The sequence below is a fragment of the Aethalodelphis obliquidens genome, unplaced genomic scaffold (assembly GCF_003676395.1).
Source record: "Aethalodelphis obliquidens isolate GAN/ISIS:26980383/991018 unplaced genomic scaffold, ASM367639v1 scaffold1, whole genome shotgun sequence".
In the NCBI taxonomy this organism is placed as follows: domain Eukaryota; kingdom Metazoa; phylum Chordata; class Mammalia; order Artiodactyla; family Delphinidae; genus Aethalodelphis; species Aethalodelphis obliquidens.
The window spans coordinates 106,836,031-106,857,072 of NW_020837945.1; the positions used below are offsets into that span (position 1 = coordinate 106,836,031).

A 21,042-nucleotide genomic window follows, 5' to 3' on the forward strand; every position below is an offset into this window, starting at 1 on the left:
ATGGGATTTTACAAGGCAAAATCTTTATTTTATTATACCTCACACATAAAGGAAATAGATATGGTATTTTATATGTGTGTGTGTATCATTCTGTGACTTTTATGTTCTATATGTTTTTATAAAATTGTTCCCTTGAATTAAGACACTTCTCACATTCATAGATGTAACACCACAACATGTAAATAACTGTTAAACACATAATTGGTTAGTAAACATACAAACAGTTTAAATCTTCCTTTGAAAATTTTAGAACCTAGGGGCAGGACAGGAATAAAGATGCAGACGTAGAGAATGGACTTGAGGACACGGGGAGGGGGAATCAAGCTCCACCTGGGGCGAAGTGAGAGGGTAGCACTGACATGTATACAGTACCAAATGTAAAATAGATAGCTAGTGGGAGGCAGCCACATAGCACAGGGAGATCAGCTTGTGACCACCTAGAGGGGTGGATAGGGAGGGTGGGAGGGAGATGCAAGAGGGAGGAGATATGGGGATGTATGTATATGTATATAGCTGATTCACTTTGTTATACAGCAGAAACTAACACACCATTGTAAAGCAATTATACTCCAATAAAGATGTTAAAAAATTTTTATTTTCATTGGCTTGAATGATATATATGTAAATGTGATTCTTTTTTTACATTGACAATCTCATTTTCCCAAACTGAGAATATCTTAAAGCTCTAAGAATATTCAGCCATTACACATTTTATAACCGAAAATGTGTTTCCCCAACCCCCCCACTCATACTGTTCACATCTGAGCAACTGAACAATGAACTCTTGGTTATTTCATGTCTATTCTTCATGATTTACTCTGTATAAATAAACGATATTTGTACTCTGTACTCTCTTGATATTTGTTTTAATTTTATACCTTAATTCTCAGATCTTTGAAAAATAAATATATATATTAATATTAACCATTTTCCAATTAAGTAACATGCTTGAGAAATGATTGAAGTAAATACTACATTACAAAGGTTAGGCGTATTTATAGAGATCAATATCAACTGTCTTAAAAATCCTATTTATGGGCTTCCCTGGTGGCGCAGTGGTTGGGGGTCCGCCTGCCGATGTGGGGGACGTGGGTTTGTGCCCCGGTCTGGGAGGATCCCACATGCTGCGGGGCAGCTGGGCCTGTGGGCCATGGCCACTGGGCCTGCGCGTCCAGAACCTGTGCTCCGCAACGGGAGAGGCCACAGCGGTGAGAGGCCCGCGTACCACCAAAAAAAAAATCCTATTTATGTTAAATTTTCTGTTAAGAAATAAAAAACATGAAATGTACCATATGTTTGATCTTCAAGACAGATTTCCCTGTAGCTTTATTTAAATTTAAACCATTTTTAAGTTCAGACCAAGCCTAATAGTGCTTTACAGTCAATCAAACAATAAGGACAAGAGATAACATGTCACGTTTCTCTCATTAATGCCCTTTCAGAGCCTGTTTCCTGAGCCCCTGTCTATACAGAGCCATTCTGTGCAATTTCTCAGAGCTCTGTGGGAGAAGACCCAGGCAGAGGGTGCTCACAGCTTTGAAACAGCCATGATGGAGTCCACATTCCCACAGCAGAAGGTAAATGCTTTTTTCCTTGGACATGTTATTTTAAACCAAGATTCAAGATTAGCTTGAAACAGTTTGCCTTTTCTTGATAGTTCAGTTTTTTCCCTTCATTCCTTTATTTTCTTTTATTATTAGAAAACACTAAGTAATGATTTACATGTCATGCTATAGTGGACTCAGGACCTAGAGATATCAGTAGACAAGGTCACTGCCCTTTGAGGCTCCCAGACTGACATAATACTGCCCACTCAGAGCCACACAAAAACCACACACATGGTATGGAATAGAAAACATTTTACAAAAGAAGACAGACAACTCTAGGACTGAAAAGGAAAGAGCATTGGGGAATCAAGCTCCAGCTTCTTTAGTGCTTTTCATTTCATCCTTCGATACTTCCTCTCATCACCTTGCCCTCTGCTGTCACCACAAAGCTAGAAAGGGAAGACAAGGTGAACAGGAAGGTCAGGGTGGGAAAGAGCTCTGTTGAGGCAGGCAAGGATGATGTGAGACAGAGCATTTTAGGAGTGTGGAAACAGGGGCATCACTCTCAGAACACAGTTGGCCAAGATCTCCCGAGCAGGCCCTTGAACTGGGAAAGGACCAAAATGTGGAGCTACGCCTATCCAGTCAACAGAGTGTAACCAGAAGTGGACGTTCACTGCCGTGATCAGATCTGCCCATGAGAAAGGTCACAGGCCTGGCTATGGAGAGAAAGATTAGAGGAAGCCTGACTGGAGACAGGAAGACTACAAAGGAAGCAACTACTGTAGTCAGGTAGGAAATGAAGGCCTGAGCTAAAGTTGGAAGTTGTAGGAAGAGGATGGATTCAAGAGCCATTAAAAAAACAGAATCAACAGGACTTGGTGCCTGATAAGGAAATTGAAAGAACCAAGGATGACTCCAGGTGCATTGTGTGGCCAATGGATGATGGCACCATCTTGAAAAAGAGAGACCACAAAGGAAGCTGATGTGGAGGAAGAAGATAAATCATTCTGGCTTACATATTTTGAGTGTGAGTGGTTTGTGTAGATAACCAGATGGTAATGGTGGTTGAATTGCCACTGTGGACCTCAGGAAGAAGGACATGACTGGAGATAATGGATTTGGGAGTCAAAGATAGCACTTGATGTCATGACAGTAGATTGGATAACTCAGGAAGAACATGGATAATGAGAATAGAGAATGGTTATTGATCTCTCCTTAGTAAATTGCCAGCTTCTGTAAGTCCTTCTCATACTCAGAGATCCTGATTATCCTTATTTTGCCTTCAAGAAAGCCCAGTAATAAGCATTGGATGCTTACTGATCAAACCAGAGATTCTGAGAGTATATGATCATGGTCTTTGTCCTTGTTTTACTATTGAGAAGGGGAACAAACATACTAATATGAAATAAACTCAAAGTACAAACAACTAGCAAATTAATCAAAAGCTGTTACATTGTGAAACATAACTCAATACCTCTTAAGTGCTGAAGGATTGTGAAAAGATGAGAAATGGGTGTGATTAATCAGAAGTTTAGTTAATATGGTCTGTAAGACACTGAAGCCACACCCAATTATTGCATCACTATTTTTTGGCTTTGGTTTAAGAATTAGACATGTAGTATTAAGAATAAAAGAAATGCCATAGTTGCATCAATGCAAACTAGAATGGAATTCTTTGCATATTTCCTGCAAATTTTAAAGTTTTGTATCATGTTTAAAGACAATGCCTCAAATTCTTATAAATGTTTCATAGTGAACTGTAGTTTAACTAGAGGGAACTTGTAAATTAAACCTCAGCAGACTGCTTCAAGTCCTAAGAGGTTGAAAAAAAACCCCAGAACTTTGCAAACCAGTTTTGTGCATGCTCACAAGTATACTTATTCATATTTCTTCTATTTCATACCAATAAATATTCCTCTAGGGAAAAATTAACTGCAAACCAAAATGTTTTATAAATTTTTAAAACTCTATAATTTGGTTTATTCATAACTAATAGAAAAACTTTGATGTCTGGAATGTGCACTGTGTGACAAAGTTTATCAACCTGGATATTTCTCAATCAAATTGATTTTCTACTCTCTTTATTTTATGAAGTGTTCTTCCCATGAAATTCACAATAGCTGTGAGAATGGTCCAAAGTCTGCTTTCTTTTCACCATATGTGCCAGTCTGTACATACACTAGTGATTTGAAAATGATGGGCATGTGTGTATCTGTTGCTGTGATAGAATTAATACTGCAGCCAACTGGATTCAGGTATAGAAGAAAGGAAGACACTTCTGAGAAAATGCCTAAATCTTTAGAATATAATGCTCTGGAGAGTTTGTTATTGAGAATTCATTTTAATAAAATCTTGGAATTTTAGAATTGAAAATCAACAGTAAGTTATCTATTAATTTGTAAAGTGCTTGAGGGCAAGGGATGCACTATGTTTACCATTATATTTCCAGGGTCACACAGTGCCTGGCACATGGTAGGCTCTCAGTAAATGATGAGTATCAATTGAATAAGTAAATAAATCCTGTCACTTTCCAGATGTTAAAATTGGAAGCATAGGGACCTGTCGTACATCACCTACCTAATCAGGTGCAGAGCTAGAGCACAAGCATACACCATGGTGACATCGGGTCCACCACCAATATATCTGGGTTTTCTCTACTCTGGCTTGTAAAATTACAGTTCCCTGCCTCTTGAAGTAAGCCTTGATCAGCCAGTGATATATGAGAAGGGATATGTGTCACTCCAGGCAGAAGCTTTTCAAAGCCAGTGTTCCATTCTCCATCTTCCCTTTCTTACCCTACCATGGGGACTGCAGAAGCAAATGTTGATATTGAGTTGTCAGAAGACGGACAAAACCTGGAACCCCAAACTACCACATAGAGGACTGCTGCTCTGGAGAGACACCCAGACCCACCACACACTTCGCATGATGAAGGAACAATCTTCTGTTTTGTTAAAGACAGAAGTTTTGGTGTTTGTTATGGGAGTATAACCTATCTATCTTGACTACTTTTCTTAATTTTAAATAGTAATAAAAACATTTTTTAAAAACTTGGATTAATGGAAAGATATGCCCTTCTCATGGCTAGGAACACTGATTACACAAATGGAAATTTTCTCTCAAATCATAAATACAATTTATTTCCAATCATAATAGCAACAGAATTTCTTCATGGAGTTTGACAAAGTGATCCTAGATTTGAGAATAACCAAAACAGTTCTGCAAAAGAACAGAGAGGAGAAAATTTTTCTACTAGGAAATGAAAACTTATTCTAGAAGCACAATAAGATGAGGAGGTGATTATTGCTGTAGGGATAAATTAATACTAATAAGGAATAAAGAGTCCAGAGATAGTTCCAAGCATATATGGACACTTGGTAGATGATAGAAAGGAGATTTCCAATCAGAGAGGAGAAAATAAAATATTTTAAAAATAATATGGGGGACATGTGACTTTTCAGATGGAAAAGATAAAATTAGATCCCACCCAGACACTATAATAAATAAACTAACTCTAGATAAAGCTCTAAATGTAATCAATGAAACTTTACAACAAGTAGAAGAAAATACCCATAGTTGTCTTTGTGACTTCAGGATAAGAAAGAATTTAAGACATAAGTAAACAGAAATCATAAAGGAAATATGAATAGATTCGAGTACTTAAAAAGTTTAAATTTCTGTATGACAAATTACACCACAACAAAGTTAAAGGGCAAGCACAACCTGGGAGAAGTTATTTAAAATATGTGTAAGGGCCCTGAACCAAGATGGTGGAGTAGAAAGACATGCTTTCCCTCCCTCTTGTGAGAACACCAGAATCACAACTAGCTGCTGGACAATCATCGACAGGAAGATGCTGGAACACACCAAAAAAGATACCCCACATACAAAGACAAAGGAGAAGCGACAGTGAGACGGTAGGAGGGGCGCAATCACAATAAAATCAAATCCCGTATCTGCTGGGTGGGAAACTCACAGACTGGAGAACACTTATACCACAGAAGGCCACCCACTGGAGTGAAGGTTCTGAGCCCCACATCAGGCTTCCCAACCTGGGGGTCCAGCAATGGGAGGAGGAATTCCTAGAGAATCAGACTTTGAAGGCTAGTGGGATTTGATTACAGGACTTCGACAGGACTGGGAGAAACAGAGACTCCACTCTTGGAGGGCACACACAAAGTAGTGTGCACATCGGGACCCAGGGGAAGGAGCAGTGACTCCATAGGAGACTGAACCAGACCTACCTGCTAGTGTTGGAGGGTCTCCTGCAGAGGCGGGGGGTGGCTGTGGCTCACCGTGGGGACAAGTACACTGGCAGCAGAAGTTCTGGGAAGCACTCATTAGCGTGAGCCCTCCCACAGTCTGTCATTAGCCCCCACCAAAGAGCCCAGGTAGGTTCCAGTGTTGGGTTGCCTCAGGACAAACAACCGACAGGGAGGGAACCCAGCCCCACCCATCAGCAGTCAAGTGGATTAAACTTTTACTGAGCTCTGCCCACCAGAACAACAGTCAGCTCTACCCACCACCAGTCCCTCCCATCAGGAAACTTGCACAAGCCTCTTGGATAGCATCATCCACCAGAGGGCAGACAGCGGAAGCAAGAACTGCAACCTGTGGAAAAATAAAAACACATTCAAAGAAAGATAGACAAGAGGAAAAGGCAGAGGGCTATGTACCAGATGAAGGAACAAGATAAAACCCCAGAAAAACAACTAAATGAAGTGGAGATAAACAACCTTCCACAAAAAGAATTCAGAATAATGATAGTGAAGATGATCCAGGACCTCGAAAAAAGAATGGAGGCAAACATCGAGAAGATGCAAGAAATGTTTAACAAAGACCTAGAAGAATTAAAGAACAAGCAAACAGAGATGAACAATACAATAACTAAAATGAAAACTACACTAGAAGGAATCAATAGCAGAATAACTGAGGCAGAAGAACGGATAAGTGACCTGGAAGACAGAATGGTGGAATTCACTGCTGCAGAACAGAATAAAGAAAAAAGAATGCAAATAAATGAAGAGAGCCTAAGAGACCTCTGGGACAACATTATTCACAACAACATTCACATTATAGGGGTCCCAGAAGGAGAAGAGAGAGACAAAGGACCGTAGAAAATATTTGAAGATATTATAGTTGAAAACTTCCCTAACATGGAAAAGAAAATAGCCACCCAAGTCCACGAAGCGCAGAGAGTCCCATACAGGATAAACCCAAGGAGAAACACGCCGAGACACATAGTAATCAAACTGGCAAAAATTAAAGACAAAGAAAAAGTATTGAAACCAGCAAGGGAAAAATGACAAATAACACGCAACGGAACTCCCATAAGGTTAACAGCTGATTTCTCAGCAGAAACTCTATAAGCCAGAAGGGAGTGGCATAATATACTTAAAGTGATGAAAGGGAAGAAGCTACAACCAAGATTCCTCTACCCGGCAAGGATCTCATACAGATTCGATGGAGAAATCAACAGCTTTACAGTTAAGCAAAAGCTAAGAGAATTCAGCACCACCAAACCAGCTCTACAACAAATGCTGAAGGAACTTCTCTATGTGGGAAACACAAGAGAAGAAAAGGACCTACAAAAACAAACCCAAAACAATTAAGAAAATGGTCATAGGAACATACATATCGATAATTACCTTAAACGTGAATGGATTAAATGCTCCAGCCAAAAGACACAGGCTTGCTGAATGGATACAAAAAAAGGCCCATCCATATGCTGTCTACAAGAGACCCACTTCATACCTAGGGACACATACAGACTGAAAGTGAGGGGATGGAAAAAGGTATTCCATGCAAATGGAAATCAAAAGAAAGCTGGAGTAGCAATACTCATATCAGATAAAATAGACTTTAAAGTAAAGAATGTTACAAGAGACAAGGAAGGACACTACATAATGACCAAGGGATCAATCCAAGAAGAAGGTATAACAATTATAAATATATATGCACCCAACATAGGAGCACCTCAATACATAAGGCAACTGCTAACAGCTATAAAATAGGAAATGGACAGTAATGCAATAATAGTGGGGGACTTTAAAACCTCACTTACACCAATGGACAGATCATCCAAAATGAAAATAAATAAGGAAACAGAAGCCTAAATGACACAATAGGCCAGATAGATTTAATTGATATTTATAGGACATGCCATCCAAAAACAGCAGATTACACTTTCTTCTCAAGTGCACACAGAACATTCTCCAGGATAGATCACATCTTGGGTCACAAATCAAGCCTCAGAAAATTGAAATCATATCAAGCATCTTTTCTGACTACAACGCTATGAGATTAGAAATGAATTACAGGGAAAAAAACGTAAAAAACACAGACACATGGAGACTAACAATATGTTACTATATAACCAAGAGATCACTGAAGAAATCAAAGAGGAAATCAAAAAGTACCTAGAGACAAATGACAATGAAAACACGACGATCCAAAACCTATGGTATGCAGAAAAAGCAGTTCTAAGAGGAAAGTTTATAGCTATACAAGCCTACCTCAAGAAACAAGAAAAATCTAAAATAAACAATCTAACCTTACACCTAAAGGAACTAGAGAAAGAAAAACAAACAAAACCCAAAGTTAGCAGAAGGAAAGAAATCATAAAGATCGGAGCAGAAATAAATGAAATAGAAACAAAGAAAACAATAGCAAAGATCAATACAACTAAAAGCTGGTTCTTTGAGAAGATAAACAAAATTGATAAACCATTAGCCAGATTCATCAAGAAAACGAGGGAGAGGACTCAAATCAATAAAATTAGAAATGAAAATGGAGACGTTAAAACAAACACCACGGAAATACAAAGCATCCTAAGAGACTACTACAAGTAACTCTATGCCAATAAAATGGACAACCTGGAAGAAACTGTCAAATTCTTAGAAAGGTATAACCTTCCAAGACTGAACCAGGAAGAAATAGAAAATATGAGCAGACCAATCACAAGTAATGAAATTGAAACTGTGATTAAAAACCTTCCAACAAACAAAAGTCTAGGACCAGATGGCTTCACAGGTGAATTCTATCAAACATTTAGAGAAGAGCTAACACCCATCCTTCTCAAACTCTTCCAAAAAATTGCAGAGGAAAGAACACTCCCAAATTCATTCTATGAGGCCACCATCACACTGATACCAAAACCAGACAACTACAATAAAGGAAAATTACAGACCAATATCACTGATGAATATAGATGCAAAAATCCTCAACAAAATACTAGCAAACAGAATCCAACAACACACTGAAAAGATCATACACCATGATCAAGTGGGATTTATCCCAGGGATGCAAGGATTCTTCAATATACGCAAATCAATCAATGTGATACACCATATTAACAAATTGAAGAGTAAAAACCATATGATCATCACAATAGATGCAGAAAATGCTTTTGACAAAATTCAACACCAATTTATGATAAAAACTCTCCAGAAAGTGGGCATAGAGGGAACCTAACTCAACCTAATAATGCTATATATGACAAGCCCACAGCAAACATCATTCTCAGTGGTGACAAACTGAAAGCATTTCCTCTAAGATCAGGAACAAGACAAGGATATCCATTCTCACCACTATTATTCAACATAGTTTTGGAAGTCCTAGCCACAGCAATCAGAGAAGAAAAAGAAATAAAAGGAATACAAATTGGAAAAGAAGAAATAAAACTGTCACTGTTTGCAGATGACATGATACTATACATAGAGAATCCTAAAAATGCCACCAGAAAACTACTAAAGGTAATCAATGAATTTGGTAAAGTTGCAGGATACAAAATTAATGCACAGAAATCTCTTGCATTCCTATCCACTAATGATGAAATATCTGAAAGAGAAATTAAGGAAACACTCCCATTTACAATTGTAACAAAAAGAATAAAATACCTAGGAATAAACCTACCTAGGGAGAGAGAAGGCCTGTATGCAGAAAACTATAAGACACTAATGAAAGAAATTAAAGGTGATACCAACAGATGGAGAGATATACCATGTTCTTGGATTGGAAGAATCAATACTGTGAAAATGACATTACTACCCAAAGCAATCTACAGATTCAATGCAATCCCTATCAAATTACCAATGGCATTTTTTACAGAACTAGAACAAAAAATCTTAAAATTTGTAGTAGACACAAAAGACCCCGAATAGCCAAAGCAGTCTTGAGGGAAAACTCCGGAGCTGGAGGAATCAGACTTCCTGACTTCAGACTATACTACAAAGCTACAGTAATAAAGACAATATGGTACTGGCACAAAAACAGAAACACATCAATGGAACAAGATAAAAAGCCCAGAGATAAACCCACGCACCTATGATCAACTAATCTATGACAAAGGAGGCAAGGATATACAATGGAGAAAAGACAGTGTCTTCAATAAGTGGTGCTGGGAAAACTGGACAGCTACATGTAAAAGAATGAAATTAGAACCCTCCCTAACACCATACATAAAAATAAACTCAAAATGGATTAGAGACCTAAATATAAGACTGGACACTATAGAACTCTTAGAGGAAAACATAGGAAGAACACTCTTTGACATAAATCACAGCAAGATCTTTTTTGACCCACCTCCTAGAGTAATAAAAACAAAAATAAACAAATGGGACCTAATGAAACTTAAATGCTTTTGCACAGCAAAGGAGACCATAAACAAGACGAGAAGACAACCCTCAGAATGGGAGAAAATATTTGCAAACAAATCAACAGACAAAGGATTAATCTCCAAAATATATAAACAGCTCATGCAGCTCAATAGTAAAAAAACAAACAGCCCAATCCAAAAATGGGCAGAAGACCTAAATAGACATTTCTCCAAAGAAGACATACAGATGGCCAAGAACCATATGAAAAGCTGCTCAACATCACTAATCATTAGAGAATTTCAAATCAAAACTACAATGAGGTATCACCTCACACCAGTTAGAATGGGCATCATCAGAAAATCTACAAGCAACAAATGCTGGAGAGGGTGTGGAGAAAAGGGAACCCTCTTGCACTGTTGGTGGGAATGTAAATTGATACAGCCACTATGGAGAACAGTATGGAGGTTCCTTAAAAAACTAAAAATAGAATTACCATATGATCCAGCAATCCCATTACTGGGCATATACCCAGAGAAAACCATAATTCAAAAAGACCTATGCACCCCAGTGTTCACTGCAGCACTGTTTACAATAGCCAGGACATGGAAGCAACCTAAATGCCCATCGACAGACGAATGGATAAAGAAGATGTGGTACATATATACAATGGAATGTTCTCAGCCATAAAAAGGAACAACATTGGGTCATTTGTAGAGACATGGATGGATCTAGCGACTGTTATACAGAGTGAAGTAAATCAGAAAGAGAAAAACAAATATCGTATATTAACAAATGTATGTGGAACCTAGAAAAATGGTACAAATGAACCAGTTTGCATGGCAGAAGTTGAGACACAGTTGTAGAGAACAAATATATGGACACCGAGGGGGGAAAGCTGTGAGGGGGTGGTGGTGGAAAGAATTGGGAGATTGGGATTGACATGTATACACTGATGTGTATAAAATTGATGGCTAATAAGAACCTACTGTATAAAAAATGAATTAAATAAAATTTAAAAATTAAAATAAATAAATAAAATTAAATATGTGTAACACACAAAACTCTCCTACACATCAACAAGGAAGAGACAAACAACCCAAGAGAAAACTGGGCAAAGAACATGAACAGAAAATTCACTGAACAAAAACTCAAGTCACCAAAACACCTAAGAAAGGATGTTTAGACTCACTAAAAATCATTGAAATAATTGATTTAAAATGTTAAAAATGAAATACTTTTTACAATGATCAGACTGGCAAGAATAAAAAATTGTGGCAATACAAGTTTTGGCAAAGATGTGAAAATATAAGAATGTTCATACATGACATATGAGACTAAAACAGGTTTATCTCCTTAAAAAAGAAAAAAGTACTTAAGAAAAAAAATATATGTAGTCAATAATTAGATTCATAAATGACAACTAGCTGGCAGTCAGGGTAGGTGAGTAACTTTCCAGAAGTTACTTAATTACATTTACAACTTATCAGAAAAAAACCCTTAAGCATTTTCCCCCACAAAGGATTCCCCTATCTAGTTAATTAACATATCCATCACCTCACATATTCTTTCTTTCTTCCCTTCCTTCCTTCCTTTCCCTCCCTCCCTCCCTCCTTTCTTTCTTCCTTTCTTTCTTTCTTTCTTTCTTTCAGAACATTTAAGTAGGAAATGCTCATTTCTTTCCACAAGGAGGTTTTATATTATAACATATAAAAATGTTCTGTCCTAGACAAGGTTTAAGACAAATTTTCCTTTACAACCTTTTTAAAAGAGCAATCTGGCAATAGCTGGTTATATTATAAATTCATGTACCCTACTATCTTGCAATTACATTTCTAGGTGAAACTCTCACATACTTGCACCAGAAGACATACAGATGTTACCTGAACATTGTTTGCACCAAAAAATCAGGAACAATGCAAATGTTCATCATTAGAAGGACACAGAAAAATGTCGTGATATAGTCATGCTACACAGGCAGTGAAAGTGAATTAATTAGACCTATGTGTAGTAACATGGAATAAATCTTAAAAACATAATATTGATTTTTAATAAGCAAGTTGCAAAATTATGATATGAATAGTATGATAGCTTGCATATATTTTTGAAACACACTGAGCAGTATTATGCATTATTTATGGGTACACATACTTGTGATAAAAATACAACAGCATATTTAGAATCACACCAAATTCATGATGCCATTGCCTCTGGATAACGAGGAACTGGGGAAAGGAAGGAGGGAAATGTTACTGGGAAGAAAATTAAGGAGATCTCAATTGAGTCTATAATTTTGTTTTTAAAAAATCAGAAACAAAATATTAGCATTTGTTAAATTTGGCCTGCAGGGTCATGGGTATTTGTTACATTATCCTTTGTACATGCTTTTCTTTCTTTCCTTCTTTTCCTTTCTTTCTTCCTTCCTTTCTTTCTTTCTTTCTTTCTTTATTCCTTCCTTCCTTCCTTTCTTCCTTTCTTTTTTTATTTTTCTTTTTTTTTCTGATTAAACCTGTAATGTCTAAGAGTAGAGGATTAATATATTTAACTACAAAAAATATAAAATTTTTAAAAACAAAATCTATTTAGTAACTTGAAAATATGTGTAACAAGTATGAAAGACAAGTTTAATATTCTTAAGATACTGTGGGTTCGTGCAAATCAATAATCAGTGGGCCAAAGACATGAGCAAATAATTCAAAGGAGACTTTGAGTGCAGAGAAAGTATTCAGCCTCATTATTAGTCAAGATTAAAAAATTGAAATTAAAATAACAGTACCTTTTTAATCCATTTTTTAAAAGGCAATAATCAGTGCTGGCTAGAGTAAGGGAGTTTAGACACTTTCACACATTTCTAGTCAGAGTGTAAATTATTTCAACATTTCTAAATACGTAATTTAGCAATGCAGGTCAAGAGTCTTAAAAATATTCATATCCTTTAACACAGTGATTCTACTTCTAAGAATCTGTTCTAAATAAATAATCTGAAATGTGTATAGAACTTAAGGTACCCACACCAAAAAAATACTTTGGAGTAATCTGTTAACAGCCTAAATGTCTAAAGGTGGGAAAATGAAAGTGTTATATACATATCCTTGGGGTGGGAGGGGGAAGCTGGGGCGAAGTGAGAGTAGCATGGAAATATATATACTACCGAATGTAAAATAGTTGGCTGGTGGGAAACAGCAGCATAGCACAGGGAGATCAGCTCCGTGCTTTGCAAGGACCTAGAGGGGTGGGATAGGGACAATGGGAGGGAGACTCAAGAGGGAGGGGATATGGGGACACGTGTATGCATATGGCTGATTTGCTTTGTTGTGCAACAGAAGCTAACACAGTATTGTGAAGCAGTTATACTCCAGTAAAGATCTATTAAAAATATATATATACACATTATAACACAATGTAGTATAATATTTTCTAATATATAATTTAGATTATTAATATAAAATAATTTACAATATGTGATATATCATAATAAAGTACATAACATATATGTCTAAAGATGGGACAATTAAAGTAATACATATATATAGACATCCATCTATAGGGAAGAATATTAAGAAACCATGAAAAATCATGTTTATGAAAAATGTTTAATGACATGAAACAATGCTTACGTCAGATACCACATTGTGGGATGCAAAATTATTTATATAAAGAAGATTATTTGAGATTTGTGCATTAAGACAGCCGAAAGGAAATATACCAAAATGTTAGCAATGATTAGCTCTGGTTGATGGGATTAGCTATCTTCTAAATTTTCTCTAAGTATCTATTTCTTTTACAACCAAGGGAAAAATATAATTACAGAAGTACCACTTTTACTTACATTGCTTTTTGTAAGTAAATGTAAGTAACTGAGCAGTTTATTTAAATAAGGGAAATTTTATTTTACTAAGCAGAGATGAGTGATACAGCATCATACTGGCAATGTCAAAGATATTGGTCTTTAACATCTTAAGGAAGGAGGAGATGTTCATTTATGTTTCCAGTAAATAATTAGAGTGCTTACAATTGCCAGGTAGTCTTCTAGATGCTGAAGATAGAGGAATGAATTTTAAAAATACATAATAAAAAAAGAAAATTCCATTTTAAGATAACCAATTTTCACTGTAAAATAAGGATTTTAGAAAAAGGGCAGAAAATCCATTGATTTATTTAAGAAATGAAGAGAATGGCCTCTGTGGAGTAACTAGAGATACTATTAATAATTCCATTCCAGGGCACGTGCACCCAGCCCTTCAGAGGGAGCAGTGCTCTGATTATCAGAGGACCAGACAGTTGACAAAGCTGATGCAGAGATTGCTGAAGGGCTGGAATGTGAGAGAGGGGTCTCTTTTATTGACACACATGTTCCAGTTCCCAAAGCATGGAGAAATTCCATATGCCATAGAAATGAGTTCTCGAAGCTATGCCCATTATGGAAACGAAACCAGAAAAATTTAAATTTACTGCTGAAATAAAATGTACCCCATGTGGCTAACACTTGGAGATTTGTTTTCAGTCCACATTGCTACGAACACACTTGACAGTTCCCAGGGTAACTGGCTGTAGTGTCAAAGTATAAATAAAACTAAAGCTCCAATTCTTGGTAGAACAAAAAGAGACCTTCTGATGCTCCCAAAGGCTTAGATTTAGTGTTTTGAGTTACCGTGTTAACATAGTGCTTGAATAAATAAATACATAATAAGTAAATAAGTAGTGGGCTTATTATATATAGAATGTAACTTCAAAATCTTACCGGAAATTCAAGTGTACATGTGTGATACAAGTGACAAGTGTTGGTAGGCCAGCCTCAAAAGAGAACAGTGTGAACCCAGGTGTCTCAGAGAGGTTAGCTGTGTTGAATCTCCCTTTCGGAGCAAGCTAGATAATAATGGGGTAGATGGAAATTAGGTTCGAGATTTCAGAAGCCTAGATGGGGTGGAGGGCTCTTAGGCTTTCAGGCTATGAGCTCAGAACCAGGAAAACCTGACAGGCATATCTAAGAAGCAAAGGTGAGGTAAAGAGATAAAAAGAAGGTGTGAATAAGCATCCATCCAAAGAAGCCGGGCAAGTGGTAAATCCATTGATTATGGGGTAAATTCCATGGGAATGCAAGTCATGATAGGAAACCACAGGCAAGGGGGTTGGGAGGGCAGATTGAGGGCGGAGTGTGGATGCAGATGCAAAGTTAGGGGGAATGGTAGACATTAAAATACAAGATCTAGGCTTTTAAAAGAAAGAGGAAAGTGGTTCCATGTACGGAGAAATGACATGAGCAGTAACATGGAAGAGACAAAAGATCTCAGCGAAGTCATGGTAAATATGACTCAAGTTCATTCATTCAGTTAAAAATATTTTTTACAAATGCCTGCTCTGTGCCAAGTACTGTGCAGAGACCGAACTTAAACAACCACACTCTGCCCCATGGAGACAAGTAATGTACACGTAAATAAATACACAATTCCACACTGACAGATGCTGTACAAGCATAAAATGCCTGAAGAAAGAGATGAAGGACGAGGGCATTTGATGGATGGTCAGGGAAGTCTTCTCTGAGCTGGTGTCCAAGTTTTCCTGGCAAAGGAGCCTATTTGCATAAAGGCTTTGAGATTAAAAACACACACACACACAAACAAACAAAAAACAAAAGAAGAAGAATTTAAAAAGAAAGTCAAAACCTTGGCATATTAGAGCATTCTTCTCCAAATTTAAATCACACATCCAATCAGAAAAGTTTTTAGAGTGAGCACCCTCCATGTTTATATTTATTTACTTATAAATTATATACATGTATTATACTCATTATTTCCATTAGAAAACATATTCAAAAACAGAAATTGCAAAGGAGGAGATGAAAAAGAATGTGGAAATTCCATTTTCCTCTCCCTACATCTCAGTGAATGGTCATATGCAGGAGTCAACTCACCCCCCTTCCACAGTGTTGGAAGGAGTGTAAGGGTCAGGGTTGAGCCCAGTGAACAAAGGGAGAGTGAAGATTAAGGGGTTGAGAGTTGGTCTGGGGGAATTTACCCCTGGCCTCTTAAGCCATGGCAAAGAGATTTTATTGCAGTATGTGGGAAGTCACCCAAGAGTTTCGAGCAGCAGACATTACCCAGCTTGTCTTCGAAAGATCACTCAGTCTGCTGTGTGGAGACTAGATCAGAAAGGGGCAAAAGTAGAATCGTGGAGATCACAAGGGAAACTATTGCTAATCCAGATGAGAGAAAAAGAGTAGTTAAAACTGGGATGGTCCTGGAGGGCTAGAAATAAATGACACATTCAATATAAATTTTGGAGGTAAATGAGTGGGGTGTAAAGGTGAGGGAGACTTTCAAACATCTTAAGTTTAAAATGCCTGTGAGATGTTCCGGTGGAATTGTCTAGTGGGCAAACGGGAAATGGTTTAGGCCAGAAATATAAATGAGGGCATTGTTGACACAGAGATGATGAAAGCCATGGGAAGATTAAAGCCATCTGGGAAGAGAGCACAGAGAGGGAAAGGACCCTGTTCAGGATTGAGGCCAGAGAACAGCCGAGAGACAAAAGAAACCCGGAAAGAGTAGAGGTCACATATCTCAAGAGAGAGTCCAAGAAAGAAAGAAAAGGGAATTGGATGGAATTTGGCAACCAGATCAAGGAAGGTAAGTACAGATAAGCATCCATCCAATTTGGCAACTTAGAGCAGTTTTACTGGAGCTTTAAGAGCAGGGTTCAAACAGGAGTCAGTGGAGAACTGAGAAAGAAAGAATGAGGAAGGAGACTTAGAACATGTAGGGAGCCATTTTAAAAGTATGGTGCTGAATGGGTTGGTGATGGAGGAAGTGTGGAGATGGTTGAAAATGGAAGCCCCCAGATCACCTTTATAAGTTGTTGGGATAAAGCAATAGAGAGGGTGAGAATGATGAGCAGGTGAGAGGAAAAAGGACTCCACACAGGCCCAGGTCAATTAGTGGATTTGGTGGTGAGAAGATGAGTGAGTTCTTTTTTATGGCTTTTCATCTTTTTCAATGAAATAAGAGGTGAGACCGTCAGCTGAATGTGGAGTCAGGGAAGGAGGAATGGAATGTAGGAGGTTTGAGGAAAGAGAAAGTTTGAAATGAAATTCTCACAGAAAGGAACCATGAATTTGCTAGAGAAAGATGGCAGGACTGTCTGGCAACAAGGAACATCCATTTGGGTTCTGAGATAACAGATTTAAACTAAAACAGACAGATGATTTTCTCCAGCAGTGATCAGCTGTTCAGGGGCTAAAATGGAGTTCATCCAGGCTTGGGCTTTTGTCTTTTGGTTGAGTGGTAATGAAATCGTGAAAAGTTTCAAGGTAGGGGAGATCTATGTTTGAGAAGATACAGGGTAAAGATGTAGACCAGGGCTTCCCTGGTGGCGCAGTGGTTGAGAGTCCGCCTGCCGATGCAAGGGACAGGAGTTCGTGCCCCGGTCTGGGAAGATCCCACATGCCGCGGAGCGGCTGGGCCCGTGAGCCATGGCCGCTGAGCCTGCGCGCCTGGAGCCTGTGCTCCGCAACGGGAGAGGCCACAGCAGTGAGAGGCCCGCGTACCGCAAAAAAAAAAAAAAAAAAAAAAAAGATGTAGACCAAAGAAAAGATTTATGCTGAAGAGGAAGAGTCTACACCTAGGAGACTCCACTTGAGAAACAGAAAGATAGTCTTTAGAGCCCAGAAAAAAGCAAAGTTATTTTCTGAATGAAGACAATGGATTTGTGCTTAGCTTCTCTTCACAAGACCCCTCTACTTCTCCCAGCACCAACCTATGTTCTACCATTTCCCTTGGAAACAAGGGCAGAAGCTCATCCATGAGCTCCTCACCAAAGTGAAGGCAGACAGACAACAGCCGAGAGGCCAGATGAGGCTAAATGTGACTACGGCCACGTTTACACCGTGCTCTGTGCATAAGGCTTGCGATGCTGGGAAGCATTTCCCAATGCTTAAGTATTGGTAATACTCAATGCTTGAGCATTAGCTTAAGCATAAGATGAATTTTTATCACAGTTTATCTAGTATCAGTGGACTTGCATTCTTTCACCATAGCCACGTAATAGTTCATCTGGGATTACCACGATGAACATAAGAGGAGAGGCTTGAAGATGAACAGACTCCTTGAGAACTGACACGTCCTCTGGAACTTTTATAAGCATGACTTTTATTGATGTCTTAGGACCACTGAGTTTGGAAGTCCAGGCAGATTCTAAACTTTGCCTCCCTAAATTCTGTCTCTACCTTCATTTGGATTCACTCTTTTTTCCCCTTAACAGGTATACATTATAACAATCTAATTGAGCCCCTCATTTAAACAATTCCATACATACAACTCATTATATTAAGTGATTGCACATGATTTTGTAAACACATTAAACCTAAGTGACAGTTCCATTCACTATTTAAAAACTAGAAAATTATTACCCTTTTACTTGGCTAATTAATACACACCAGTAATATCCCCCTAACCACCATTCACATATACTGTGCTTATGTTGTACATAAGCTTTTTTAAAGAAATTAAAATCGGCATAAATATCTTCTTGGTTTATTTTAAATCCTGGCTGATCACACGTATTGTGTTTCCTTCATGTTTCACAAGCCAGACTGTCTTATAATGAAGCATGTCAATTTTACTACTGTAGTGAACATTCCTTCACAGTCAGCCAGATGTTCTGCATCAGTCAAGGAAATTAAAAAAAGAAAAAGAAAAACCCTTCAGAAAATAGTTAACGAAATACCTCGATTCCTGGGGGAACAGAGGTATGCAGTCCCTCTGAAATGTCTGTTCTAATTCAATAGTGGTTTAGATTCTTTTCTTAAATAATCAGTGCATGAGTACAGTCTTATTCTTTTTCCCTTGATGCTATCGTGGATATTGTATGAATGCCTACAGACACTGGGCACTGAGCTAGTAGACAAAAACAGCACCTCTCTTCAAGCAAGGTGGAAGTGTAGTAGTTTGAAGCTCAGGACCTGGATTTGAATCCTGGCTTCACTACTTACCAGTTCTTTTATCTAATTCCCCCGTGCCTCATCTTCTTTACCTGCGAAGTGCACTAAACCTGCGAAGTACCCAGTTCACTGGGGTGTTATGAGATTTGGAAATATATGCAAAATCACTGTACAGTGACCGGGACATACATAGTAAGAGCACAATAAACCGGAACTAGTATTGTTTTCCTGCACTTCCTGTGCAAGACCCCTCTCAACAAAATGAATGACAAAGCTTTCATCTTTTGAGAATGAGCTTTATTTTCACAATAGCCAAAATGTATCCAGGCTTAAGTCTCTTATAAAAGGAGACTACTCAAACTGAGTAATAGGGCTTCCCTGGTGGCGCAGTGGTTGAGAGTCCGCCTGCCAATGCAGGGGACACGGGTTCGAGCCCTGGTCCGGGAAGATCCCACAGGCCGCAGAGCAACTAAGCCCCTGCGCCACAACTACTGAAGCCTGTGCACCTAGAGCCCATGCTCAGCAACAAGACCGCAGTTAGAAGCCCACACACCGGAACAAGGAGTAGCCCCAGCTCACCGCAACTAGAGAAAGCCCGCACGCAGCAACGAAGACCCAATGCAGCCAAAAACAAATAAATATATTTTTGAAAACCTGAATAATAGTTTCCAAGTTAAAAGTTGGACTTCACTAAAGTAATGAAACTTTTTCATGTGTGGCTCACGAATATACTCTAAAAACAATTCCGAAACAGACTTCTAAAAAGGCAGAGGCTGTGTCACTAAAACGTGTGTCATCATCCAAGTTTAAGACTCATTTCAAGATATAAATTCTGGGGTTTTTTAATCTGAAAAATCATAGCAATTTATATATCTCAATACTAGACATATCAAGAAGGAGAAGAATCAGTGGCACTATTGGCTTTTTTTGTTTTTTAAGGACCCTGAAAGTTGCATGTAGATTGGCAAACTTTTGGTCCTAAGAACACATGGCCCTCTTTCCCTTAGAGGTCACAGACTGTGGAGTAATCTTCATATTTTTAAATTCAGTAAACAAATATTTCCTAGAGTCTAATTATTTTCAGTACATCTTTGAATTTTTATGCTATTTTCAATATAATTTGGGGTTCCTGATGAAGACCAGTCTGAAGGGAAGGAGCCATTTTTTTAAGTCCTCCACTAAATACAGTCCAGAGTATCATCTGACGCCTCATTCCAGGGTCTGGTAATTCCTTGCCCAGTCCCACTTGTAGCCATCGCAGCCGCCCACACTGCACGTAAGCCCCTTTCTCCGTGATCTTTCCCCAGAGCTAATGGGAAGCATTAGAACACCGTCACTCCAGTGCTGGTTTCACTGAGTAATTCTCGGACCTTAGCACGTCAAGAGTCCCTGGAGAGCTTGTTTAACTGCAAATTCCTGGGGCCTCTGCAGATCTTGCAAGGGGTACTTGCTTGGGTGGGCCTGGGAATCTGCATCGTAGACAAACGATCCAGGAGATTCTGAGGCAGTATGTCCCACAGTCTACTCTTACAGAAACACCAGAAAAGAGGCAAAGGCACCTGGAATCCAGCTGACTTGGCTTGAATCACATCTCCACCACCAACACGCTCTGGGAATCTGCTCAAGTTGGTTAACCTCACGGAAACCCACTTGCCTCGTAGGGCTGCTAGGAAGGGAAAATGAGATGATGCATTTAGTTAGTTAAGCACCCAGCAGAGCACTGGCACAGAGTAAGTGCCCCATAAACAGCACCTATAAAACCATTACTTCATAAACTTCCAGACTGTGGTTAAATCACCTGTTTAGTTTTCTCTTTTTGGATTTGTAACAATTTAGATATATTTATGGCCCTGCTTTGAATTTTTTCCATTTTCACTCCTTTTGTAAGAACTAAGTGCTATGGTCTGTGTCTGAGCAGGGCTCAGATACCTCATTATAACCCTATGTATGTGTCTAATTATTC

The 21,042-nt window shown here is 38.4% G+C and overlaps 1 protein-coding gene across 1 annotated transcript in view; it reads left to right on the forward strand.

The window, feature by feature from the left end:
• The window catches only part of VEPH1 (ventricular zone expressed PH domain containing 1), a 209,491-nt gene that overhangs the window by 156,975 nt on the left and 31,474 nt on the right, over positions 1 to 21,042 (forward strand). The window contains exon 10 of the mRNA XM_027113273.1: positions 1,443 to 1,577. Coding sequence (XP_026969074.1) covers positions 1,443 to 1,577 — 135 coding nt within the window. The remainder of the gene's footprint in view (positions 1 to 1,442; positions 1,578 to 21,042) is intronic.